The following is a 27,175-nucleotide window of genomic DNA, read 5'->3' as shown; positions in this document are numbered from 1 at the left end:
GACGAAATGTAATAATGCGGATTCTTAATCTCGAAGCAAGGCCGAAACGAAACCATTTACCACGCAGCATTACTTTTGCCGCCTGCCTTGCCCTTGGTGACCGTCCTTCCAACCACCCGTCTCGTGAATGGACGCAGCCGTGGCCGAACAGGTGGGTCCCATCTTTACACAGGCCGGTATAGCGAGGGGTCTACGTGTTTTATCGAGGAGGTCGAGGGGATCCATGGGGCCCACCCGACGAGAGAGTTGTTGGGGCCGATCGCTGGGCACGTGTTGTCCGGCTGTGATCACCACCAAGGCATATGCAGTTCGTGTATCCACGTGAACGCATACGAATCCACGTGAGGAAAGTACACGTGGCGTAGAATCTCACCGTAGGATGTGGCATGCGATAACAGGATCGACTCGAACAATTATTCCCAGCCTCTACACGAGTCACTATATTTAATGCAGAATACGTTATCGAAACAATGCATTCACATCATGTCACCTGTGGGAGTTACGGAAATATATTTTATGAATAATAATAATAATAAATGAGAGGCTCTAACTTCAATAGTGCTTCGATTGTGATGGATTAGCCACTCATGGACGTGAGAGATATATGTGAATGGAAGCAACCCGTCTAGAGCGGACCAGGAGCGGTGAATATATGACTTACCTTTGATACGCCTTATTTTGTTCTGCCAAAAAAAATTGATATTGATTATAAATACAAAATATATATATCAATTGTATAACATATATGTACGTGGTATATATGCAAATTTTTAATATGTAAAATAAGCAAAATAAATCTAATGCAACGGTGAGATGAACAAAGTCACTTTAGCTTTAATCTGTTGACCCACCCAACTATCTATTGTTATCTATACAGTGACGGGGATATAGGAGCCCACGTGCCTCTCTCCCTTTACGTGACAAACGATATATAAGCTATCTTTCACCCCTCGTTAAATGTAATTTCGAAAAAGATTATACGTCAGATCACATGGAGCATTAGTCCCGGCGATAAGGTCCATTTTATATCTCTTAATTTCTATAAATGTATGGGAGAGGACGAAGGAGGTCCTCTTATCTAGTGGTGATCCATATGATATGGGCTACGAAAATACTCCTCGAATCATTATCCAAATATTCACACCTGCTATCTAAAGAGGATAAGATGATAAGAGAATAGGAGGTGACAACCAACAAGGCTTAGTCTATAATCATTTGGTTCCCTCGTATTTATAGAGGCTTCATGTTAATTTAACCATATGAAATGTCCTATTAGGTATTGAATCTTCATCCAACTATCAAAACCTCTTAGATTAGTGGATTCCTATCAATAATCTCTCATTAACTCTTATTATATCTCATCCATATGATCTAATAATTCAAGAACTTATTTGATATCCAATAAAATAGGGGCTTCGACAGATATCTCATATCTGAACCTAAACACGTCACAATACCTACCATATATGTGTGACCCTCTAAGCTCAATGTCGAGCTGGCCATGAGTCATACCTGTTAGAACTCCTTCGAATTCAGTGAATTATTATCTTCATAATAATTTACTCGACTCATCGATTGTGGATATACTAGGCCACTACGGCGTAGTCCCCAAACGATACAATAGAATTCAATCATTTAGACATATCTGTCATCAATTACCATGTACCTATAGTCTCACATCAATCTAATATCTTAGAGACCGTATACCATGCACCCATACGGTTTCTCTTCGGGTCTCGCTCTAATTGGATTCTCCCGGAGAACTCTTTATCTCTTAATCTGAATGACCTTCGCCAAGGATTTGTTTGAGCAAGAATACATAAAATATTCCTCTCATGATACCGAGAGCGGATGATCCTTTATCGACACTCAATAGCTCTCGTAAGATTGGCTGTCACACTTGATGATTAACTGTACTAGATCTAAAACTTTCAAACCTATAAATCCGATATCAAAAAATGGAGTACTAATACAGAACATTTTTAGTATCTCAAGTCTAAGAACTAGATACACCATTAGGATGACGGAATCATTGTCTGATAATGAAGTATCATCAACCATCTAGTATTCCGTGAGCGGATCAATCAGTGAACTCATTCTCTAATGAGCATTTGCGTTGTGACCCTAATGTCCCCACACGAGCAGCTATGAGACCAGCTGTCTCGATCATATGGATGAGTATATAGTATACCAATCTGGCCGGTTATCTCAATGTCTCTCTCAAGTAACATATAACCAAGATTACTTAGGGTTTGTGTTTAAAGGTGAATCAGTCTCATTATTATGATCTCATCACGATCCAATTCTCATTGCACAAATCTATGAACATCATAATATATTTATGTAATAAATAATATAAAATAAAAAAAATATCATAAAAATAATAAGAAAAAAAAATTCATGTCATGTCACACGTGTCATCACTCATATGATTGGCTTACAGAACACTTATGACTAACACTAATCGACCATCAACATAAATGAGCTCTCGAAGAATCATAGGGGGAAAAGAGTTATTCACCTCCGGTCATCAATCGTTAATGTATAAAGGCCAATCCCCGAGAGAGGGATGAAAAAATTCTTATTATTCCCATTTCATCGTTGACTTTACTATCGAATGAATCGAGTTGGGAACTTCCTTCATGCTGACCTCTTGTGTAGGAACCTCAAGACAACCAAAATGGCCTTTATCCAACGCAAAACCCACCGTAGGCAAACAAACAACACCTCAAGATCACACCAGTCGAATTCACCTTGCCCAACTCATGTCCAGAAGCACCATGTAAGTTCCTAAGATGTGCTTGGGCCTTTCGGACCTAACCTGCACTCCCCCATAAATAGTATCAAGATTGCAATATATATATATATATATATATATATATATATATATATATCCAAATCGGGCTTGGAACTTTGAAACCTAGATTTAGTTGGACGGATAGTGACAAATTTTGGAAAAAACGAGTCCGATTGGATTAATTTCAATCGATGATCACATTTACGACTAATAGGATGAAAATATAAATATTGTTACGCGCAGTTTGGGGACCATTCAATTGCCTATCTGTTTTCTCAATAGAAAGTCTCTATCGTAGTACGCGAGATTGAACAACGACGCGTCATAGCACTTTTATTTTATGCCCGCTGTTTGACCTTAATACGCTGCTGGACTTCATTGACTGAGCCAACTTAGCTAGTTAATCGACCGTCGACGCAGTTACTACTTAGCGACCAACCATCGAACACTTGCGGTGCATGTCCGGCACCGTCATCGACCGAGCCGTATCGAACACTCGCGGTGCATGTCGGGGACCGCCACCGACCGAGCCGAACGCTTCTCCGCGACGCGCCGAGGCTTCCCACCGCACTTGGCGGACCGCTTTCCCGTTTCTTTTGTCGGTTTCTTCCTAGGAATGGGTGCATTTATTGTGCCACTCCAAACCGACGTGGATCACGTCTCGTGAGGCCATTTGGTCAATATCGCCATTGTAGGTGTGCTTCCCTCCGTCGGATAGTTGACAAGGTCAGCTCTCGCTTCTGAGACTCCCGCTGGTGGCTTCTGTCGTAGCAAGCTTGGCCCAAGGAAGACGATGTCGATGAGATGGACGCCCAGAGGATGAACTGAAAACAAAGGTATCGGGTCTCCAAGCATCATCGTTTGTCTTGGTAGGTTGGTAAGACGGGAATATGCACGCGGTGAACGCGATGGCGGTGGCGAGGGGGGTGATGACGATGATGATGGCGGCGGGGGGTGGCGGGGGTAAGGGGGAGACCGTGGCGGTGCTGCAGGAGGCGGAGGACATCCCGTTCGGGACGGGCTGGTGGTACGCCTACGCGGGGATCTCGTGCTTGCTGGTGCTGTTCGCGGGGATCATGTCTGGGCTAACGCTAGGGCTCATGTCGCTGGGCCTAGTAGAGCTCGAGATCCTGCAGCGGAGCGGGACGCCCACCGAGAAGAAGCAGGCAGGTCCGGCCTCTTTTGCTTCCCGTGCTTCTTCGGTTTCTTCTTTTGATTTCATCGCTTGATTGCTTCTGTCTCTATCAGTTGATTGAATTATGATCAAGATTGTGTTTTGTCGTATCCCACGCTTCTTCTTTTCCATGAACGTGATGTTAGTAGAGGAAAACGCTTCTGATGCAATCGATGTTCATGGTAATTTCTCGCCGAAAAAAAAAGTTCTCACAGTTCTTTCTATAAACATTAATTCCAATGTCGATTGTTTCTTGTTTTCTCCGTCATCAATCAATGAAAATAAATACTTTTAAACCCTTTTATTAAAGAATGTTTAAGGAAGTTTATTATCGAGCATTTTCACTTTCATTGTCTGACAGTTCTAGTTTGTGATATGTTACTGTTACCCAGCTGAAAACATGGAAATCAAAATACTTGAGATAATTGAATTTGTAGAAATGTTAATGGATTAATCTCTCAAATAAGAGAAAATCTGAGCCACTAGATAGATATGGCAGTCAACACTATCAAAGGATAGATTTTGTAGCAGTCAAAAACATTTTGGCTGTTTAACAGTGATTTACATGTTTTTAGAGGAAAGGGTGAATGAGAATATTTACCATGAGATAAACATGGCCAAACTTCTTATCTGTTTAGATAGAACTTTTTGTACTTGTTTAGTTGGAAATGCATGTAGAGACAAATGCTCATTATTGCATCTTAAAGTTTCTAAATTTGAACAGTATGAGTCCTATTAGAAAAGAAAGTTTGAACTTCCAAGAATTTTCAGAACTTCTACCTCTGAAAAGAAAAAAAAGAAAGAAAGAAATTAAGACATCAAGCATGTTTTCTTCTTTATCATTTTCAATTTTTTTACATCTATAAGAAAACAGTATGAAATAGAGGTGATGAGAATGCCCATGTCCTATGTGGTACAACTTTTTTATTTGCCAATTTGGTATTTATCTAGGACTTATTCTTTCATGGTCCAAGATAATTTATCTGAGCTCTTATTTTGTTGTTGTGCTCTATACTACATGAGTAGGACAATATTACCATTAACCTTGCATAAATTTGATTCCTGGGTCTGCGAACTTTCCACATCCTCGATAGAATTTTATTATTAGGATCGATAACAGGCAGACTCATCAAGTCTTTATATATTGTTAGCTGAATCAAAGTTTTTTATCATCTAGCTCACCAATTTATGCACATTTCTTACCTTTTATGGTTGTATCTTTGACAAATCTGTTGTCTGGTTATTATTGCAGCTACTATTCTTCCTGTTGTTCAAAAGCAACACCAACTTCTTGTCACCTTACTTTTATGTAATGCTGCTGCCATGGAGGTAACAGTTTCCTATTTTCTTTTCAGAAAAAAATTATAAATCTGTACATTCCTGGTCATGCACTTAAAACATATTTATTATATGATATATATATATATATATATATATATATATATATATATATATATCTCATGACAGGATATAACAAACTCCAAAAGGCAGTTTAGCTTTGTTCTTGATGGACTTTAGGATTTTTTATTTTTTCAGCACTCTTAACAACTTCGCTCTGAGGCAATTTGGAACAAAATGTCATAGAAGTTGAAACAAATTAAAAAAAGAACTAAAAGCTGAGTGATCTCATCGTTGTTCTAGATTATATTGTCGAATTGGTAATTTTAGGCCTTTAGGATGCGAGCATTATTGTTCATGTCAGTGCTACAGATGAAAAATGGGGAACCGGGATCTGATTTTTGAATTATGAAGTTGTTGAATAGGAAACAAATTAGGAGAACATATAAATGCAATCTCTCACAGAGAGTTGAATATGTTCATGATGTCTCAATGTGCAATGATGCTTTACCATTAAGGTCAATATACCATTTTCCACCTACTTAATATAATTCAGATCGTGAAATAAGCTTTTGTCTCATTTGTCAAGTTTGCATAACTTCTTTCATTTGCTTCTATTGCATGCACACTAATGCTGAAAAGGTTGATGCAGGCTCTTCCCATATACCTTGATAAGATTTTCCATCCTTTCGTTGCTGTTGTCTTGTCTGTAACATTTGTTCTGGCTTTTGGAGAGGTACTTTAACTGATCGTCGTTTAGCTTTTGACGCTTGGAAGTTGGAAATGCTAATCTTAAATTATACATATAAGAAAACAGTGCTAATAAGCTATGTTTTTGTGCAGGTTATTCCTCAAGCCATATGCACAAGATATGGACTAGCTGTGGGTGCTAATTTTGTATGGCTTGTACGCATTTTGATGATTATATGCTACCCAATAGCTTATCCTATTGGCAAGGTAATTAATTATATGTCAGAAGTAATATATGCATCATTTTGCAATTTCTTTTAGATAGTAGATTGTCCAGAAGTAAACGGCATTGATGATGTGGTTACACTTGACTATGGTAGGAGTAGGTCCACTAGAGCATGGGCAATGTCATGATGGAGACTGTCAAGACTTGGTTCCATGTTGTATCCCCAAATGGGTTTTCTCTAAGAAGGTTTGTTGACCGGGATTCAGGGACTTAAGAAAGGACTAGGATATGTGACAAAGAAAAAAGAATACATAATTCAGTACCATGATCGATGATATTGTGCCACGCCTCTTTGTTTTTTATTTTGTGTCAACCGATATGGACCCTCTGCTGCATCATGCCTGCACATTATTAGCACAGTGTGTGCCTGTGATATATGAATCCTTCATTATGCAAGGTATCTGAATAGCTCCAACTATATCGACTTTAATCATGTTGGTGTCATTGATATGGTCTCCCTTGAACCTAGGAGGGGTGTACGGGAAGTGGCATGGTGCAAAACATCCTAATTCATCTTGAAATACTAAAGATGAATTTTTGACCATATCTAGCCCCTCAACAAGGATGATGACGATGATTGAGTGAGCTTGTAGCACGAAAACACAAAGTAGGGCTTGGGCTCCTGCATGAGACTTGGCTACTACTGGGCATGGGCTAAGCAAGGTCACTTTATCAGGTTATTGGCTTAGTAGGCCAGATCTGGGCCATCACAAAAGGCCACAGGTTTTGTGATTTGGTTGTACATCTTTTATTGCAATCATTGTTGTTTACACACGATATTGCTTTGCTCACATTATTATTAGTTTTCATTACTAGTACTTTACTTTAGTATTGCTTATCTACTTCCTTTATATTAGAGTAACTCTAGGACTCCATGGTTTATGTAAGCTTATCAATTATTATGATTATCAAATAAGTGTAGTTTATTATCTCATCGGTGCTTAGTTAATAATTTGTTTATTGCAATATGTGTCACTGATGTTTTCTTTCAAATGCTATATCAGAAAATTTTATGAATATTTAGCTTTGTTTTGCTTTGAACATTTATTGGTTTAATTTTTCCAAATATGCCATTCCAGATTCTTGATTGTGCACTAGGGCATAATGAATCTGCACTTTTTAGGCGTGCTCAGTTAAAAGCTCTTGTATCTATCCATAGTCAAGAGGTAATCAACTTCTACATTCCGCTACCACCGACTTCTTATATTAGCTGTCCATATTTTCTTGGATTTAAGATTGTTAGAGTCAGCTCAAAATTTCGAATACATGATACTAGCATTTGTTCAATCTTTTAGGCTGGTAAAGGTGGGGAGCTCACACATGATGAGACAACAATAATTAGTGGAGCTTTAGACTTGACTGAAAAGGTATGTCTTATGAAACTTCAATGTTTGTTCTCTTTTGTTTCAGAGTGTACATCTTGATGAACACTTTTTAGTACCTAATCAAATGAACACCTGGTCTCATGTCTGTATTAACTAGTAAAACTACATAAGAAGATGCAGAAGTCATCAAACTTGTTATGTATATAAATCTGGAAAAATCAGCTTCTTAAGACTAGCAAATTAATCTTTGTGGAAGTCCTCGGAAATACATGAACCAGTGGATTTAATTTCGCTGCTTTCAGCTAATTATCTTGATACTAAGAAGGCAATGATAATAATCAGAAAAGCAAACAAATACTTGGCTAAGACATTATGGCATTTGATGAATGTTAGATTTTATCCAAATTTTGTGGTCACACAAACTGACATGTCTATACTTCATTATGTTATTAGCGTCGCCAATAGCTATAGCATAGAGTGGTTTAGACTCCATTCATATATGTCAATCTCTTGACTTTCTGTTTTCCATTGTAGGTGATCTTAGTCATACTATATTATATCAACAAGCCATCTGATTCCTACTACTTAGAGTTGGATACATGGATCTCTTTCCACTTTTGAGCTATGCTACAGGAGATACTGCTAGTGAAACTAAAGTTTACTTGTTTTTTCTTTTTGTTGTCTCTACTGAGGTTTTCTAAGGTCGTCTTTTATCTCTCATCATATCACTAGTTCTAGTTGACTCCTCTCATCTAACTTGTGCATGGGTAGGTTCCCTTTATACATTGATTTTAGTCATGGCAAGGTTAAATAAACCTAGTAAATTTACCTTGTGAACTTAGCACTTATTGGCCCTATTTAAGAAACCCTATCTGTTGAACTACCATCTCTCAGCTATTTAATTGGACAACTGAGCATGAAGATATCAAGATATCTCAGAAAAGGGGAGGGTTTTTACTTTTTATATAACCAGACAGACTGGTTTCTTGGTCATTGTATATTTGTTTGGTAATTGAAATCTCTTCCAGGACACCATGTTCATTCTAGCATCCCATGATTGGAAATAATAATAATAATATTAAGGTTATTACAAAATCTTGGACCATATATGAATCTATTGGAAGATTTAAGAGTACCCAAGTTTCAAAGGAGAGGAGTGTGCTTATTTGTTTATATAGTATGATACGCAGCTTTCTAAACCATCGTGCTTATTTGTAGCTGCTTTTTCCCTTCGGACATATTTAGAGACAGTATACTTACTGGATTCTTGTTAGTTGCTAATTCAATTTAGCTAGCTAAACGGGGATAGTTTATTCCTAGTTTCTCAGCCAATTATAACCTGCATAACTGCATGTTTCTAGAATTTCAATTTGAGATTACGGTTTGGGTATTATTAAATTATGTTTTCATGTGCAGACAGCTGAGGCAGCCATGACTCCCATTGAATCAACATTCTCATTAGATGTCAATTCAAAATTAGACTGGTGAGGGTCACCAGATGGAAATCTTCTCTTTTCAAACTTTAGTTGTACTGTTATTATTTTAATTAAAAAAACTAGATGTTAGGTAGTGTCTAAGCCAATATTCTATCCTTTAAAATATTTTGATATATTAAGTTTCCATTGGCTCTACATTTCATGTAATTTAGAAAATTTCTTTTGTATTTTTGTTCTGCTGGTTATGTGTATAATGGCATGTTGTCCTCAATATTGAGATACATGTAATCAACAACCTTTTTAATTACTATTCTAAAAGGTCATGAAACACAAGGGAATTTCAAGCCCACCACAAAACTATAAATATTCTTTAAGGCATACGATTATTGTAAACAAAAAAGTTTAATAAATATAGACCATTTCCAAATATAATGATCCAATCAGATTCTGGTTCATGTTTGCTGTCATGCAACAGCGATTTACTAAATAGCTTAGTTTGCTGTAGTACTATTGAATGCAAAAAAGTTCCTTTCCCCTCTATTTAAGATAACCTTTTTGGACAATTCTTTTCGACCACAAAGGGTTTCATCCAGAATCCGGATTACTTCATTCTTTTTCATATCCTACAATTATTAAAAAAATTCCCCTATTTGGTTGGACTTTTACCCAGGGAAGCAATTGGCAAGATTCTCGCTAGAGGCCACAGCCGTGTTCCTGTTTATTCAGGGAATCCGAAAAACATTATTGGCCTTCTGCTGGTGGGTTTTAGTCTTCTTCTTGTGTCACCTCTGGATTTATGCTGCTTTTATTTATTTTTCCTTCAACAATACTGCTGATTGTAGTAATTGCTGTTTTCTCATTTTGCATTTGCTTATTTGACACAGGTGAAAAGCCTTCTCACTGTTCGTGCTGAGACGGAAACACCAGTTAGTGCTGTTTCTATCAGAAGAATTCCGAGGTTTACACCTTGTATTGTTAAGCTTCAATGCTTATACAGCAAGTCTCTGCTTATTTCTGAAATTTAACAGGGTTCCAGAAGATATGCCACTGTATGATATACTGAATGAGTTTCAAAAAGGTAGCAGTCATATGGCAGCTGTTGTGAAAGCTAAAAGCATAAATGAGACTCCACCTGCTGAAAGGAAGAAATTGGAAGCGAACAAAGAACCTAGTGGCAAATCTGAATTGATGGTTCCTTTATTATCTGAAGGCGGAGAAAAATCAGATTGTGTTGTTGTTGACATCAACACATGGCAAAATAAACAAGTCACTGGAGATAAGCCAACCCTGCAACAGAATGATGCAGCAGAAAGTATAGTAGCTCGTTTAGCCGAAGATGGAGAACATGGGGAGGTCATTGGCATTATCACCCTTGAGGATGTCTTTGAAGAGCTCCTTCAAGTAAACATAACTATTACATGCTAAAAATTTAACTATTCTTTGTGTTCCATTAATTGCTTTAGCAGAGATCCTCATATATCACAGGACGGACCTTTAGTGTCTTCAGCTTCAACTTCTATTTTCCCATAGATGTCCATTATACCAACTGTGACAACTTATTTTTGTGTACACATTTAACTGACTCTGAAATCAGGAAAAGAACATGGAGGTTATTTTACATAATTTCTTTGTCAATGCAAGTGACATGTACGATCAGGATATCAGCATGTCTCTAGGCCATGATATGTTTCCTACATGATTGATTATAAGTAATGGGGTGGTTAATGCTTCATGCAGGAGGAGATAGTGGATGAGACAGATGAATTTGTTGATGTCCACAAGAGGTATGCTTTAGTGCTATTTTGCTGGTAGTTTGTTGTTCCTGTCTCAATATATCATGAGAAATTATACAATGATATGGCGTTCTCTCAGGATACGAGTGGCTGCTGTCGCCGCTGCCGCTTCTTCAGTTGCTCGGGTTCCATCTTTAAGAAGGTTGACTGGACAGAAGGCAGCAGTGAGTCACTTCCATCAATCTTTTAGTTCTACGTGCCAATATTAGCTCTCGACAATTAGCAGAAATCTCAGGATCAACTGTTTCATTTGTCAGAACAAATATTGTTGTTTTCAGACATCTAGATAATTAATCATGGTAGCCTTCATGATCGAACTTCGATAAAATCCAGAAATGATGCCTAAAAGATAGTTGGTTTTCCTCCTGGGATAGCTCATAACACTGCATCTCCATGATGGGGGCACAAGGAAATTGCTTTTATGGGTATTAAACCTTTCCTTTTTCTTCCCCAGGGTACTCAAACTCGGCAAGGACAACAAGCTACTGGAATCTTAAAGAAACACACTGAGGCTGATTCAAACACTCCAAGAAATCAAGTGAAACAAGAGGCGAAATAAGGGTTTGTTGCATGAGCTGCCACATGCATGTGAGTATCGTCTATAATTCATATGAACATAGATAATTATCTTGTGAAAAATGTGAGGCCATGGTTGCTGCTCAGCTGGGTTGGCCTTCACCTAGCAAAAACCCATCAGGACCATCTGTATATTCGTCCGTGGCATGATCATGATGTCGTTTGAGGTTTGAAGTTGGAAGACGGGAGATTTTTGTTGTGTTTTTTTTATTTGTTGAATTTTAACTTTGGATCTTAATTTTGAAATTTAAGAGTACACTGTTGTTCAATCTGTATGTAGCGAAAAGAGACTATTTGGTATGAGATTTCCTGCCCCTTCAAATCTGATTAGTCTAATGAAATCATATTTTTGTGTATGATATAATGAGTTGATTCATTACTAATTAATATGAGATGATCACTTAATCATCTTATGATCTCTCTCTCTCTCTCTGATCTCGAAACCTACTAATGGAGTCCTTGGAAAGGAGCTCCTGCAAGTTGTGAAGTAAAAGGAAAGCCATTCATATATGCCAATTTGCTCATTCATATATGCTATTGAGCATTTAGGCTTTTATATATAAACAAAAAAATTCATAAAAGAAGCTTCTAATTAGTTGCGGCTCCAAACGGTTCAGTTTCTCTTTGACAAATTATTATCTAAACATATACTCTTACTAATAATAATAATATTATTATTATTAGTATTATTATTATTATTATTATGATAATAACAATATTCTTATTGTCATGATAAAGAGAAAAATATTAAAAGAGATTTAATATTTTTCATATTATAATTAAATGATATTTTATTTAAATTTACGGGAATATACACAGGAAATGCTATTTCTTATTTTTTATAAATAAAATAAATTTCTCGGCCGAGGTGGTGAGTCGGTTTGACAAGGGTTTATTTGGTGTGATTTGATCCAAAACCGAAAAAACCCGACCCACCTGCAAACTTCGCACAGCATCCGATGCAACGGCGAGGGGAGCGACGCTGATGGCTTCCTCGGCTCCCCTGGCAGCAGCGCCTCATCCTCCTCCTCCTCCTCCTCCCGCTGCTTCGTTCGCCGTCCGGGCGGCCGAGTCCGCTCACCACCGCCTCTACGAGTTCGCCAAGACCGCCCTCATCAAGATCTTCGCCTTTCCCTACGCCACCGTGCGTCTCTCCCCCTCGTTTCTCCTGCCTCTCTCTTTCTTGTAGCTCCTCTCTCACACCCTCGTTCTTCGGCGACTAAATCAGGTTTGCGACCTCTACTGCGGTGGCGGAGCGAACACCGACAAGTGGGACGACGCCCAGATCGGCCACTACATCGGAGTCGGTATACTACTATTCTTTTTCTTTCCTTCCATTTCCTTTTTCCTTTTCTGTTCTCACTTTGACTTCAGATTCGTCTTGGTTTTCATTGATTTGATCGGACAGATGCCTCGTTGTCCGGCATTAGCGAAGCCCGCGACATGTGGGAGGGCCAGCGGAAGCCTTACACCGCCGAGTTCTGCGAGTTGGATCCTTCCGTGGTGAGTGCGCTTGTTCAGTTTTGCTAATCTGTGAAACTATACCTAGCAGATGCATCCGCCCGTCTATTCACACGCCACTGATGTGTTAATCAGACGGAGGGATAGAAAACCCTAGACGAACGAGGCCGGATGCTTGTACTGTTGTTTCATAACCTGCAGCCCATACCTAGGGCAATACTTCAGGGCTAATTATAAATTAACCTCTGTAGTTAGTTACATTTAACATTTCGGTCCCTACACTTTAAAATATTATATTGATCTCTATAGTTACGACAGTGAAACATCTAGGTCTATTTATCATAACGTCGTCGGTTTTACCAACGGAAACACAGAAACAAAGAGTAAAAAATATATTTTTAATGTTTAGTTGATGGTAGCGCACAACGTCGATGATAGCGGATGACGGTACCGTTGGGGGTCGCAGATGATTGTTGTGGATGAGAAGAGTGGTGGTGAGAGGTGAGAGCCGCTCTGCACCAGTGTTGACGCATACACAATTGCCGAGCGATCCTTTCGTCACTTTGCATCTGTATCGATGTTGATGTAGTTGTCGAGCGACGAAAGGACCGTTGATACAGATGTCGAGCAGCGTCGCTTTGCATCCGCTTCAACGTCAACGCAGTTGCCAAGCTACGCCATTCGACATCTACATCAATGGCCTTTTTGTCGCTCGGCAACTGTATCGACGCTGACATAGATGCAGAGCGGCCCTCACCTCTCGCCGTCTCTTTTCTCATCCACAATAGCCACTCATGGCCTCCAACGACATTACCGTCCGCCACTACTAATTGAAATGTTAAAATTATAATTTTTACCCTTTATTTTTATGTTTCTGTTGGTAAAACCGACGGCGCTAAGGTAAATTGACCTAGATGTTTCACTTTCGTAGCTATAAAGATGCTAATGTATCTTTTTAAAGTGTAGAAACCGAAATGCTAAAAGTAGCTAACTACAAAGGGGGGGGGGGGGTAATCTGTAATTAGCCCAAATTTCATAGTCATTTAGTCATCTCCTACACGTTGTATTTAATCCTTGGGTGTTAGATCATATCTCTTTGTGATGGATGGCTAGACCAACTTGACGACTTCACATGTTGCATCTTTGGTGAACTTACATGCTATTAACAATTAGTAATCGAAGAAAATTCTGGTTATGGGATATATTCGTGGTAATAATGAGGTGATCACATGTTGTAGGAAAATTTAGACTCGTATTTGCATGACAAGGGTACCCCAGCAGACATCGTATGTTGTTTGCAGCATTTGCAGGTACTTCCTTTACTTCTTTCTTTATAATTCTTCACAACATACTTCTAAAAGTAGACATCTTTGCAGTCATGCTTTGAGAGTGAGGAGAAAGTAAGGAGTCTTTTGAGAAATGTTTCATCATTGCTTAGACCAGGGGGATATTTTTTCGGTATAACTCCTGACTCATCTACCATATGGTATGGATACATTACAGCTTCTTTCCGAAAGTTCTTTATGTTGCAGTTTGAAAAATTGTAAGTAAAACCTGAAAGAAACTAGCACATGTTATGGAAAAGGACAGTAGAATCACAAATTGTCAAGAGAACATATTATAAATTTTGAACCAAGCAATGATTGATGTCACATATGGGCACTTTATACTAGCTATTAACCACCTTCTTGTTTCTTCTGGCTCGAAGCTGCCCCTCATGTTGACAAATTTTAGGAATTCTTATACTAGGTTTTGTTATTTTGTAGGCAAGATTAGATTATGATGTATGAGGTTTTAACTGCAGTAAAATGGTTTACTATACTCTAATGGGATCCAAATAATGCTGTAGAGTTTTGTGTTTGACTCTCTTCAAGGATTGTAGAAGCTAACATTTTTTTCAAACATGAAATGACCCAACAAACATGAAAAACAAAGGCCCTGGTTCAAATTAATGCCTTCATATTTCTTCTTTATGTAACTTTTCTGAAACTGAAACTAACAAGATTAGAGTGAAGAACCTCCAACCAAACATGTCTTTTAACACAGCCCGAACCCATTATTTTCACTCGGTATTCTGAGGTTTAGAAGACACTCGGGAACTACTGTCCTGCTACAAGATATGACAAAGTGTAGTTATAACAGGTCTGAGATATAATGAGAAGGCATAATGGATGTCAAAGAAATTCAATGCCTTCTGTTACAGAAATTGCTAATTTAGATGATGGAAGAATGTCATGATAACTATACTTGGTTGATGACAGTCTTTGCACTTTTCCTGGCTTAGATTTTCAAACCTTGCTTTTGGAATATTTTCATCATGTCATATGGAGATGCTACTTTGTCAGGGCAAAATATCAGAAGAATGTTGAAGCTTGCCACAATAAGGGAATTGGTATGAAGCCGAACGCTGTCCCAAGTTGCATCCGCTCAGAGAACTATGTTATTACATTTGAAGTTGATGAAGAAAAGTACTGAGTTAGTGACAGTTGTCCTTTTTTTTTTCTTTCTTTCGTATGTGTTATTTTATATGCAAATGACTTTCAGGTTTCCTTTGTTTGGGAAAAAGTATCAGTTGAAATTTGCTAATGATATGACTTCAGAAACTCATTGCTTAGTCCACTTTCCAAGCCTGATTAGGTTAGTCTGGTACTTATTTCGTATTATCTAATTTATAGAGACATCTGGTTTGTGTAATCTGAGGATATGACACTGATAAGCCAATTAATTCAGGCTGGCCAGAGATGCAGGTTTGGAATATGTGGAGATACAAAACTTAGCTGAATTTTATGATGATAACAGGTACATTGTGCTTTATTTATTTCTGCATTTATGTATATTCTTTTATTCTCCAGGGTAAAGTTGGCAATCAAGCTATTAAATGTTGAAGCTGTTAATGGTAGAAAGACCTTATGAAGTATGATCTTGTAAATTCTTCTAGCAGATATGCTTTATAACTTTAAATATAAGCGACACAAATAATCATGCAATAGAGGACAGAATAAAGGAGCAAAGACACAGAAAAAGAAGAATTTAGGCAATTATCTAAAACTATTTAAAAATGAAAAAAAATTAAGATGCAACATATATAACATTTATGTGTTTGGGCACATGGTATTTTTCAATTATTTCCACAAAGGATGTCTTTTGATATTTCAAAACTATTCAGATTCCTTTTCTTCTTCCTCCTTTCCTATGACTTTCAATTTGAGTAATCTTTACTTAAAGCACATTAGAGGTATGGGCTAAACATTTTGGGACCAGTAGTTTAGGCCTATCAACTTAATGGATTGATTATCCCAATATTGGATGATGATATGTTGGTTTAATAGAAAATAATATCAGAGTGACCTAGGGATAACCTGTTCTGCTTTGTTATTCAACCTGAAGCTTCAAGGAATCCTGATTCTGTTAATTTGTATAAACATATGATTGTCTGACACAACACTTAAATATAGCAAAATGCGGGGAATAGACATTAGAATCTTTAAATCCCAAAGGACCACACACTGTCCTAGGGAAGAGTCCATAAGTGGGACAAGAGTATCATCTTAAGTAACATTTGTCAATTTCAATGACAGGCATGTGTTGGTGCAACTCCATAATGTTGAGCTGAGGGCTATTATTGTCATGCCCTGCCAACAACAAGGCTTACCATATTTTGCATCAATAGTCATCTATCATGTTTGCGAATAATAAGCTAACAACATGCAAGTTTTTCACATTGTAATTGATCAAAAACATATCAAGCATGAGAAAATATAGATAGAATGTATGATCATTAAAATTTTTAAAATTGTTCCTTGTTTTGCTTAGGCATGTGCTCTTTTTGTACCTCTTGCCTCCGACATTTATGGGATTTAGTGGCTCGAGTGCATTGGCCCTTTTTCTAATGTGCTCAATAATTTTGTTCTGGTTAGAGAAGCCATGGTTATAATTATTATGTGTGAACGTTGTTGTCGTTGTGGAAAATAGCTCCTATAGACATTCTTTGTTACAAATGACAAGGAATAAAGGCTGCATTTGGATCTTCAATCCATCCTTTTTAGATATTCTAGTTGATAAACATGCTTTGGGAATCGGAGTTGGTCAAGCCTGACTTTTACCACTTTTATTGAAAATGTAGAGTTGTAATAATATACATAGCAAAAACACTTATTGACACTTATAAAGTTAGAGACTAGCATCATTAATCTTTGATCCGAGCATACTTAACATCTCCAATCTATCTGAAATATGACAAGATTGATGTTTGTTAACATCTCCAATCTAGCCTAGGGTTGGTTTAATGATTTTATCAAACATTGATGTCGTCCTATTTCAGATCCTATTTTATCGCCAAAGGTTTTTCCCTTTAGTTTTCTAGGTCACCAGACCTGAAGATACATGTCATTTGTTCTCAGAACACAGTTTGCCGGAATGCTCTTCAGCTATGGTGCAAATTTTGTGGATCCTCGAGGGAAGCTTCTTGCTCGTTCCTTTGATTTGCTAGGTGATAAATCTGTCTCCTGTATGATGCTTCAAGGATTCTCCCCATGAGGCTAACTTTAGCATCATTGTTTCTTCAGGTTTGTATTCCACATTTGTATTTCAGAAGCCCGACCCAGATGTCGTCCCACCCGTCGTGACCCCTATGTTGCTTGATGGAAATTACACTCATGAAGAAGTAAGTTGTGATGTTCTAAATTGAACTATATAGCCTTTGCTGACTTTGTTGGACAGAGTCTTATGTTCCTTAACCCTGTATTATTCATCTTATTAGCAGCACGAATGGTTAGGGGGCAGCTGGAGACAGCCGGCTCCTACAGAAGAAGATAGAAATGGGCAAACAGACACGAACCTTGTTCCCGGCACCATCCTTGGAGAGCATGACAAGGGCATCCTAGGCCCTGGACCAGCTGATCTCCGATTTCCAGACCCATTATAGGTTTGTCTTGTTCGGCTGGTGGCATGAATGTGTTTCTGGTTCGACCATCGCATCTATACCCTGTAAATCTGCGTCAGAAAATATGGTGCCTGAATGTTACTACCACTATCCAACAATACTAAAGATGTGCATCGAGTAAACCGAGTTTTAGAATTCTTGAAGCAAGAAATGTGATGTACATGAAGTTCACCTTGTTTTTGTTTATGCCATGCTGAAAGAAGTACTTGACGAAGCCCGACGATGAACCGTATTAGCTTTCCAGTGTGTGTGAGAGATGAAGGATGGAACGGAAGGTTCGTGTTAAAAGTTGATGATACGTGTAACATTATTGCTGCAGTTCCTATGCTCATTTATTTCGATGCTCCGTGTGGTTCTCATGTAAAGGAGTCGGTATCCAAGATTAGTACTTACTGGTACCAAAACATGATTGTGTGTTTCCCTTTTTTGGCCGTATGCATTCCTTACCACTACTCTTTGATTCGTTTCACTACATGCTAACAATAAGTAATATTTTCGTCTACGCATGCTAATCTCTCCATCGAGCCTTTAGTGTATATTTTTGGGTCTCGCAAAGTCACCGGTCTTCGATATTGAATTGCTCTCCCACTTGGACGCATTCCACAGCGAGGTGGTAAATTGTCATCAGATCAAATCGTGTGGGAAACGAACAGTGTGTCCGTCAGCACATTGTCATCAGATCAAAGCGTTTGGGAAACGGACAGTGTGTCCGTCAGCACATTGTCATCAGATCAAAGCGTGTGGGAAACGAACAGTGTGTCCGTCAGCACCGCAAGCATCAAAGCCCAATCGAAACAAGCAAGACAAACCACACCGCCTCTGCTTTTGCTTGCAATCGGGGCGAAGCAGGCTGCGCCTTCGTGTTACCCTCCCACTGGACCGCACTCGCACACTCCCATTGGATTGCGCTTACTATTATTTGCTGCTCCTTTTTCCGAGCCTCATCGACGTCACTCCTCGACGAATAATGGATGGGACGGATTCCTTCCGCAGACGCCAACGACCTTAAGGCCACCTCCCGCCGTCAATATATGCACGTATAGAAACCGCAAGTAACTCATCCTCCTCATCCGCTACTCTTCACCGTCCCGTCTCCCCTCGTCGTCGGAAGAGGGGGAGGAGGAAGCGGAGGAGAAAGTAATGGCGTCCCCGTGCCCCTTGTCCCTACTTCTTCTTGTGATCGCTTTAGCCTCGGCGCTTCATCCGCCGCAGCAGGTTAGCTTCTCTTTCTCTTAAATCAACCCTTGCATTTTAGTTACGATCTGGGCCATGGCGAACATCTTTGCCCCTAATCACCAACCCGATCGAGACCACCATCCGCCGCCCTAGCGGTTCTGCATCCTCCTCGACAGATCGTGTCGGAACACCGGAATCATTCACAAGAATGAATCATACTAACCGATTACCTTTTCCCAATTACTCTACGGATGAGAAGCTATCTCGACATGAAACCTACCTAATCAATCTATGCTTTTAAACGAGTGGAAGTGCACCTCAAATGGAATGTTTCCCGGAATTTTTAGAGACGGGATATTTTAGTTTCAAAGGTGGGAAAGGAAAAGGACAAGACTTTCACCATGGAATGATCAAGACTTCTTCTTCAAGAGATTGTGGGCGTGGACCCTCTAGATTGGGGATACCGAAGAATAGTAACATATATGTCGCTGCAGACAACCGCTATCCTTGTGTTTATGCATTATAACTTATGTCGATCGTGAGAGGAGATGTGGCTATGAGCTTAGGCGTTGTAATTCTAACCTCACAACTTCATCTTTTTGTTCGATCTGCTTGTACACCGACTCTGCTTTTTTTATAATAGTTCTTTCTTGTGTTGTTTTTGTTGATTAGCACCAATGATTCTTCACCTTGTATTTTTGCTTCAGTAATCATGAAACTAAAATTATCCTGTGACTTTTACTTCAAATAAATATATATATCTGTACAGGTCTTTGCAGTAAAACCAATGCCTCGACTCAGGACAGATTCAATGATACTTCAGGTGTTGCTTCATCTCTTTGTTCAGTAAAGAAAATGAACAACTCTGTGTTTTATATGGAAATTTCTTCTTCTTCTCTTTGCTGATGATGATAGTTTTTACATGGCACAGAATTCAATTATTCAAAAGATTAATGCTAACCCTAATGCTGGATGGAAAGCTTCCATGAACTCCCGTTTCGAAAATTATACAGTGAGGCTCCAGACCTAATTTCAATCATTCAGATTTGATTAATTACTTCTGACCATATGTGCCTAATTAATTACTTTCCCTTTTTCATTTTTCTTTTGTAGATTGGTCAGTTCAAGCGTATTCTTGGGGTGAAACCAATGCCTCACAATGAGGTGATGGATATTCCTACAAAAACTTATACAAAATCTTTAAAGCTTCCGAAGCAATTTGATGCAAGGACGGCTTGGCCTCAGTGTAGCACAATTGGAAGAATACTTGGTCAGCTGCCTCAACTTCCATTACTTTCTTTTTGTTGTTGTTATTGATGGAAGCACATTTTGACCTTCATGGAAGACTAACCCTTTTAATTGCGTGCCAACTATGTTGATGGGTCATTGATCAATTTGGTCAACAGATCAGGTAAGCTGGTTGATTTAGCTCATCTCCAGCGTTTAACTATTGAGGCACACCCTAAGGTATTTAACTTGTTCATGATGAGCAGGGGCACTGTGGTTCATGTTGGGCTTTTGGTGCTGTAGAATCACTTTCCGATCGTTTCTGCGTTCACTTTGGCATGGTAAGGCCTGCTCGGCGTTTCTGAAGGTTAAAATCATTTTTTTCATGAAAATGACAAACATAACTTACCTATGTTTTCTTTGTTTACAGAACATTTCTCTGTCCGTCAACGACCTTTTATCCTGCTGTGGGTTCATGTGTGGAGACGGCTGTGATGGAGGGTACCCCATACGTGCATGGCGGTACTTTGTCGAGAATGGCGTCGTCACTGATGAGGTAATTCATGACAATATAGTCAATCCGACTGTTGCAAATTTTCTACAAATCATGCAATTTCTTCTTTGCTTTATTTATGTAAAGGTACCTTTAGGCATTAGCAGTGGTTGATGCGCAGGAGTCTGGTATGAGCTCTTCAGAAGTTTAGTATTGGCATGTGGAGCATCACAGCATAATGTCATAAGTTGGCAGGAGCAAGATACCTTCTAATTTACTTTCTTGTTGTTCACTATCAAGCCATGTGCTACCAAAAAGTCATGTTAGATAAGTTCTGGAGTTTAACCAAAATAAAATGGGTCCTAAAAGCTTGATGATGTGTCAAATTGATCCACGAGCAATTAAGAATGAAATGAATAGATGAGATACCTTGTCTAGGAAGCAGAGTTGGAAGAGTACTTGGTCACAGAGTAGCACAAGTATAAATGTAACAGAATTTTCATTTTCTTGCGCCGATCAATGATGCCAAACACTGAAGAACAGTCAGAATTGGAACGTAATGTGGTTGTTAGATGCAGAAAATGAAGCTATTGAATTTTAATACGGAATGGTATCAAGGATTGATACTTCGGCTCAAGAGACTAGGAGAGTAGCCAAATATGATGTCAACTTCTGTAGGATTTTTAATGAAAGGACAACAAGGACAACAACGTTTGGTTGAACATGTCAATCTAGGTTGAACAAACCTAGAGAATTTGTCAAGGAAGAGTTGGTTTTTTGCCTCATCATGGCTGAAGAATATTAAAAGATGGTACCTCGTCTGGAACTTCTGGAAAGGCTGGGGAGTTTTGCCCTATGAGTATGATGAATTTGATAGGAAGAATGAAAAGAAATATATACGTTTCTGTTCCCTTGAATTTCTTTTTACTGCATTCAACACTACTGTTCTTTTTTCTTGTTTCTTGAAATCTAATCTATATTGCTCCTCTTTTTTAATGTTAAAGATTAACAAAGTTAAAAATACTTAATCTTGCAGTGTGACCCATATTTCGATGACATTGGATGTGCTCATCCAGGCTGTGTACCTCTATATCCAACCCCACAATGTGCAAAAAAGTGTCAAGTTAAGAATCTCTTGTGGGATGAGTCTAAGCATTTTGCTGTCAATGCTTATAGAGTAAAATCGGATCCACCGGCTATCATGACAGAGGTCTACACAAATGGTCCTGTGGAAGTCAGCTTTACTGTTTATGAGGTAAGTCAAATTTAAATTTTTGCCGAGGCCACAACTCATCCAGAAAGTGATAGAATTTATGGTATCACATCAACATTCTCATGGCATTTCTCTGTTTGTCAACAATGGTGTCAAAGAGATTACACTTTGTGCTAACTTAAGTGAAATCTTCCTTGTGCTTAGGACTTTGCTCACTATAAATCAGGAGTCTACAAGCATTTGACAGGCGATGAAATCGGTGGCCACGCCGTAAAGCTGATCGGATGGGGGACTAGCGATGAGGGTGAAGACTACTGGGTTGGTTGATAAAATCTTCAGCATCTTAGACTTACCAAGAAGTCAACCAAACACTGACTGACTTATGTCTACTCTAATAATCTGCAGCTTCTTGCAAACCAGTGGAACCGAGGCTGGGGTGATGTATGTATCAAGATCAAATCACCACAAACACTGCATGAAGTCTTCTTGCCTGTTTGATGGACTGACTCAACATCTGTCTGTTTCGTGCAGGATGGTTACTTCAAGATCTCAAGGGGCACAAACGAATGCGGAATCGAAGAGGATGTTGTTGCTGGGATGCCCGCGTCTAAGAACTTGATCGTAGATTATACTACCAGCGATCCAAAAGCCGCTGCCAGTGCTTAGTTTCACATAGTCCTTGTATCGAGGACGCCTATTATCTATGTTGTCAAGATGTCAAACCTTAAACCTAGCAACAGGTCATATGGTTACTTGGGTGAAGGGGATGATGATGGTCTTTTGCTGAATGATTTCATCTCGTTCTGTGATCATTCCTGGTTAATCTGATTAAGATGGCTAAATATTGAACCGGTTATTTGATGGTCCTGCCTTCAGTGTGCTCTGTAAAAGCTTCGAAAACAAAGATCTGAGGCTGTTCCTCTTGCTTTCTCCATGAAGCAATCAAGTTGGCTTCAAATAGCACGAAGGTAATAAATGAATTCACATTCAGATCTGCGCTTTTAGCTGTCTGGTGATTGAAATCTATGCATAGATATCGATGCGAAGTCTGTGCGCTCAAACATGACACTGATGCCATCACCATAATTACATATTATTACTAGTATCATAATCTTTATTTTTATATATTTTTTTAATTATAAAAATAAAATATTATTTATTAATAAAATATAAAAATAAAATAATTTTAATATTTTAATTGATAATGATGAACGACAATATCGTTGGAGTCACGAATAATTATTATGGATTAAAAAAAACGATAGCGATTGGTGAGGATCATTTTGTATCTGTATAAAACAAAATGATCCTCATCTTTTATCGTTGTTCTCATAATTTATAACCATCATTCATAATTTCTATTGACAATGTTGTCAATCACGAACGATGTTATTCGTTATCATCAATTGAAATATTAAAATTATTTTTTATTTTTTTATTATAAGAGATAATATATATAATTATAGTTTCTTTTGGATTTAAAAAAAATTATTTTTTCTTGCATTAAACAGCAAAAGATACACTTTGGTTGCAGTAAATAACGAGTCCTCTATGCAACTCCTTCGAGTTCGACATGTTATTACTATACCAACTAACAGAATTCATTCATTAGCTTGGATACTTCAAATTATATGTTCCTTTAATCAAAACAGAAGCAATAATATCAATAATAATAATAATCAAGACGGGGAATAATAAGAGTATTCCGAGCATCGACTTGCAAAATAAATCTGCTCTCACATGATAAATTTCCATCAAGCTGATAGGTGGCTGACTGACCATATTAGCTTAGTTTCTTAGCGTTGACCCACACGTAAAAGCTGTTCATAGAGGCCAAAATCACAGCAAAACCCATAGTAATTGACCACACCGTAGAAGCACGCAGCGTCATCCATACAAATATACACATACATGTATAGAATTCTCACACCACGATGAACTACGATTTCTTGACGGCGAGGTCAGCAACATGGAACTGAGCTGTGTACTTGTGAGCTGAATCGCTCAGCTCGTCGCGAGGTGGCTCATTCAGAAACGCCCAGTTGCTCCTCGTCCACCTGCTCCGGCAAAACCCCAAACCATATCATCATCCTTCATGTACGTATGTACTTAAGAGTTGTATACGGTGGCTTCTTCTTACCAGTCACCGGTCTTGGGAGGCTTCTCCATGTCTGGGATATCAGGAAACCCCATGACAGTCTTCTTTAGTCTCAGCCCGTCCGACTCCTACAGACACACACAAAGCTAAGTAAAAGCGAAACAAAGGAGGATGAAACAGCATCGAATGAGAGGAAAGCCACCTGAGGGGTTCTCGGGGAGCTCAAACTGGCTTGGAAGTCTTCTTCCTCTTCTTTGGTCGGCCTGTGCAGTCTCCAGAAGCTGTCGATCTCTTCCTTCGTCAGCGACTTGTTTCTCTTCAGCAGAGCTGTGCGTGTTGCAGCATAACACATCAGTAAATGGAGGAGGAGGAGGAGAACAGATGTAAAGCTTGTGATTCTACCTTTTTCTGGGTCTACAACAGGCGAAGACCAGCCGGCCATGAGAGAACCCATCTCGACTACTTCTTCTTCTTCTTCTTCCAAATCCTTTCTGCTACTGATGTCACAAGAAACTCGAGGAATACGAGCGTGAAGTCCCGTCGTCCATCTATATAGATGGAGAGTGGGGTGGGCTGTGGATAAGAGCACACAGGATTGGGGATGAAACAACTGCGATGCAAATCCATACCGGCTTTCGTACGTCCTCGGAAAAGCATGGAAATAATAATCCATTGAGAGCGACCGCCACCAAATCTACTTTTCTTTTTCCGTCGGATCAAGATTCGGTGAACGATGCCGTCCGCGGTCCGGTAAAGCCCGGCAGCCACGGCCGTCGGATGGGTGGGAGGGAGGTAAAAGTAAATCCAAGAGGAGGGCCAAATAAGATTCGAGATCTCTTACGGTACGAACCTAAGTAGAAGGGCTAATTATTTATTACTGCTATGGTTAAATCCCTTCAGCATTTCGATCTTTAAAATTAAAGAATTTATATTAAATTTTTCATAATTATAAAAATAAAATATTTAATATAATTATAAAAGTAAAATATTTTATTTTACCAAAGATATACGACGTAAGAACGATATAAAAATGATTAATAAAAAGATAATTTTAATATCATAATTTTATTTTTATTTATTATTTTTTAATTAAAATATTTTAGTTGATTATTACGATGGTTTAATGACGATATCGTTAGAGGTCATGGGTGATTATTGTGGTAGTGGTTGATTTTATCGATATCCAAACATTGACGATTGAGATTGTAATAGTCGCCATGCAGCTAACGATCGTTGATAATGAAGATTGTGAATCTCGAGGATACGAGGAAGATGAGAGAGAGACGATAGGAGATGAGACAAAAGGAGAAGTCGAAGAGAACGAAGATGATAATGTCATAGGAGATAGCATTGACATGACCATTGTTCTCGTGACACTGTCATTCTGCGATGGAAGAGGAGGAACGATGCTAGAGAGAAGGAAGAAGAGGTAAGTGACGATGGAAGATGAGGCAAAGAGAGAGGAGATAGTCACTCTTCCCTCCTCTTCCCCCCTAAGAAGTCACATAAGCTAGAAATAATGTCGTCGTTGCACTCCCTCCTTTTCCTCCTCCTTTGCGGGACGATAGTGTCATGAGAAGGATAACCGCACCGACTCTATCTCCCGTGATATTATCATTCTCGTCATCTTCCTCCTCTCCGTTTGTCTCATCTCTCACTATTGTTCTTTCTCTTTTTTCTCATATCTCCAAGATCGACCACCATCATTATCAAACTATCACCGTTGTCATCACCCTCATTTTGATTGTCGATGTTTGGATCGACATCGACAAGGTTGATCACCACCACAATAGCCACTCATGATCCCAACGGTATGACAATCTACGATAATCACAATAGTCAACAAAAAAGTTTTAATTAGAATATAACAAAAGCAAATATAATTAAAATATTAAAATTATTTTTTTATTTATCATGTCATTCTTACACATGTTATATATTTCGTTCATAAAGCTGATGATGTTAGGATAAATAAAGTTAAATATTTCACTCTCATAAATATAAAAATTTTAATATAATTTTTTTAAGTCTAAAGATCGAAATATTAAATGATCTAACTACCAAGATTAATTTATAATTAGTCGTAAAAAACATCGAATGAATTGTTATCTCATCTAGCGAAAAGTCCATCCCAATGAAATATCAACGCACTAATCAAAAGAATACATAGACGATGTGTGCTACACATAGCTCACCGTGGATCAATCATCCAATGTCCACGCTAGATCAATGATAATGTTGCTATTAAATCAAAATAGAAAGATTATATATATAATCATCCTGATTTGAAATATCTACCTAAATATGTGATTGCAAGTTTAAGAGGATATCCTTCACATTATAATCTATAATTTAGATGAATGCAACGATTCAACTTAGAAACTTATATTAGTTACGGATCACTCTCAGCATGACCCTTTCAATATTTATTATCCTCTCTTCGATCTACATCTTACACATAAATATATTCCTAACCTACTCGTCCACTTCAAACTTGTTTAGGTGGGGATAATGAAATCTGGAATGATCATGTCAATAATCTAATAATGCATTTCATATATGAAGGGAATAATCACGTCAATTCTGGTCATCCACTTGTGAGGAACGACCTCGATTTATCCTCCTATAATTCTTTTACGAATATGCCTTAGAAATGCGATTGGTGGATTTAATATTCTTTTAATGACGAACGCAATATATTTTCCGGTAGAATAATTTGTATAATAAATATTATTATACAACTCAGCTGACATCATTTTGCCGAACTAAAATGATATTTGTGGATTAAAAATGGAGATCACGGCAAAATTGCTTCGTCCTAAGGTGGATTCTTCTAAGCCTCCACATACTTTTTTCAACCATCATGGTAATGCTCCATTAATGGGGGACCCCTTCCGGTAGGTGAACAATTCTTTATTTGTGATGGGACATTTAGTATGGCGTCACCATGGACATTGAATCTGGGCGTTTGTGTATCCTCTTTTCTTTTTCTTATAGATATCAAGGGCGATGGAGAAAAAAAAATTCTTAATTTTAATAATTTTTTAGATAACACCCTAATTTATATAATAAAAAAACTCTATAAAATATCTTTTTATATATAAAAAAATTATTTTACTTTTATATTTTTACTCGTAAATGAGTATATCT

The 27,175-nt window shown here is 38.3% G+C and overlaps 4 protein-coding genes across 6 annotated transcripts; 3 read left to right on the top strand and 1 right to left on the bottom strand.

The window, feature by feature from the left end:
- Positions 1-3,451: 3,451 nt before the first annotated feature.
- On the top strand, positions 3,452-11,737 carry LOC135631330 (DUF21 domain-containing protein At4g14240-like). 2 transcript variants are annotated; one of them, XM_065138919.1, is made up of 14 exons: positions 3,832-3,967; positions 4,046-4,153; positions 5,224-5,300; positions 5,962-6,045; positions 6,153-6,266; positions 7,365-7,451; positions 7,581-7,652; positions 9,027-9,094; positions 9,717-9,804; positions 9,931-10,004; positions 10,075-10,447; positions 10,784-10,830; positions 10,919-11,003; positions 11,294-11,737. In XM_065138919.1, exons 2-14 carry the CDS (start codon positions 4,057-4,059, stop codon positions 11,396-11,398), a joined length of 1,371 nt encoding a protein of 456 aa, XP_064994991.1. In that variant the 5' UTR covers positions 3,832-3,967; positions 4,046-4,056; the 3' UTR covers positions 11,399-11,737. The 2 variants fall into 2 exon arrangements, with proteins under 2 accessions (XP_064994982.1, XP_064994991.1); XM_065138910.1 differs by lacking the exon at positions 4,046-4,153 and having other exon boundaries at positions 3,452-3,967.
- A 595-nt stretch (positions 11,738-12,332) lies between these two features.
- LOC135631321 (mRNA cap guanine-N7 methyltransferase 2-like) lies at positions 12,333-17,989 on the top strand. 2 transcript variants are annotated; one of them, XM_065138899.1, is made up of 11 exons: positions 12,333-12,559; positions 12,644-12,722; positions 12,824-12,918; positions 14,115-14,186; positions 14,253-14,362; positions 15,222-15,344; positions 15,421-15,513; positions 15,607-15,675; positions 17,277-17,365; positions 17,442-17,539; positions 17,639-17,989. In XM_065138899.1, exons 1-11 carry the CDS (start codon positions 12,401-12,403, stop codon positions 17,798-17,800), a joined length of 1,149 nt encoding a protein of 382 aa, XP_064994971.1. In that variant the 5' UTR covers positions 12,333-12,400; the 3' UTR covers positions 17,801-17,989. The 2 variants fall into 2 exon arrangements, with proteins under 2 accessions (XP_064994971.1, XP_064994964.1); XM_065138892.1 differs by having other exon boundaries at positions 17,636-17,989.
- A 773-nt stretch (positions 17,990-18,762) lies between these two features.
- LOC135631318 (cathepsin B-like protease 3) lies at positions 18,763-22,788 on the top strand. The gene is made up of 11 exons (XM_065138881.1): positions 18,763-19,033; positions 19,764-19,817; positions 19,926-20,006; positions 20,108-20,264; positions 20,401-20,405; positions 20,488-20,562; positions 20,652-20,777; positions 21,751-21,969; positions 22,132-22,245; positions 22,333-22,368; positions 22,459-22,788. Exons 1-11 carry the CDS (start codon positions 18,959-18,961, stop codon positions 22,591-22,593), a joined length of 1,077 nt encoding a protein of 358 aa, XP_064994953.1. The 5' UTR covers positions 18,763-18,958; the 3' UTR covers positions 22,594-22,788.
- Positions 22,789-23,766: 978 nt separating this feature from the next.
- Positions 23,767-24,668, bottom strand: LOC103978898 (uncharacterized). The gene is made up of 4 exons (XM_009394852.3): positions 24,428-24,668; positions 24,228-24,352; positions 24,068-24,153; positions 23,767-23,984 (listed from the first exon to the last, which is right to left on the bottom strand). The coding sequence occupies exons 1-4, from the start codon at positions 24,477-24,479 to the stop codon at positions 23,867-23,869; spliced, it is 381 nt and encodes a 126-aa protein (XP_009393127.1). The 5' UTR covers positions 24,480-24,668; the 3' UTR covers positions 23,767-23,866.
- Between the last annotated feature and the right edge of the window lie 2,507 nt (positions 24,669-27,175).

Source organism: Musa acuminata, chromosome BXJ1-3 (genome assembly GCF_036884655.1).
Source record: "Musa acuminata AAA Group cultivar baxijiao chromosome BXJ1-3, Cavendish_Baxijiao_AAA, whole genome shotgun sequence".
Lineage (NCBI taxonomy): Eukaryota > Viridiplantae > Streptophyta > Magnoliopsida > Zingiberales > Musaceae > Musa > Musa acuminata.
Note: the sequence above shows the minus strand (reverse complement) of the source record. Positions and strands in the feature narration are given on the sequence as shown.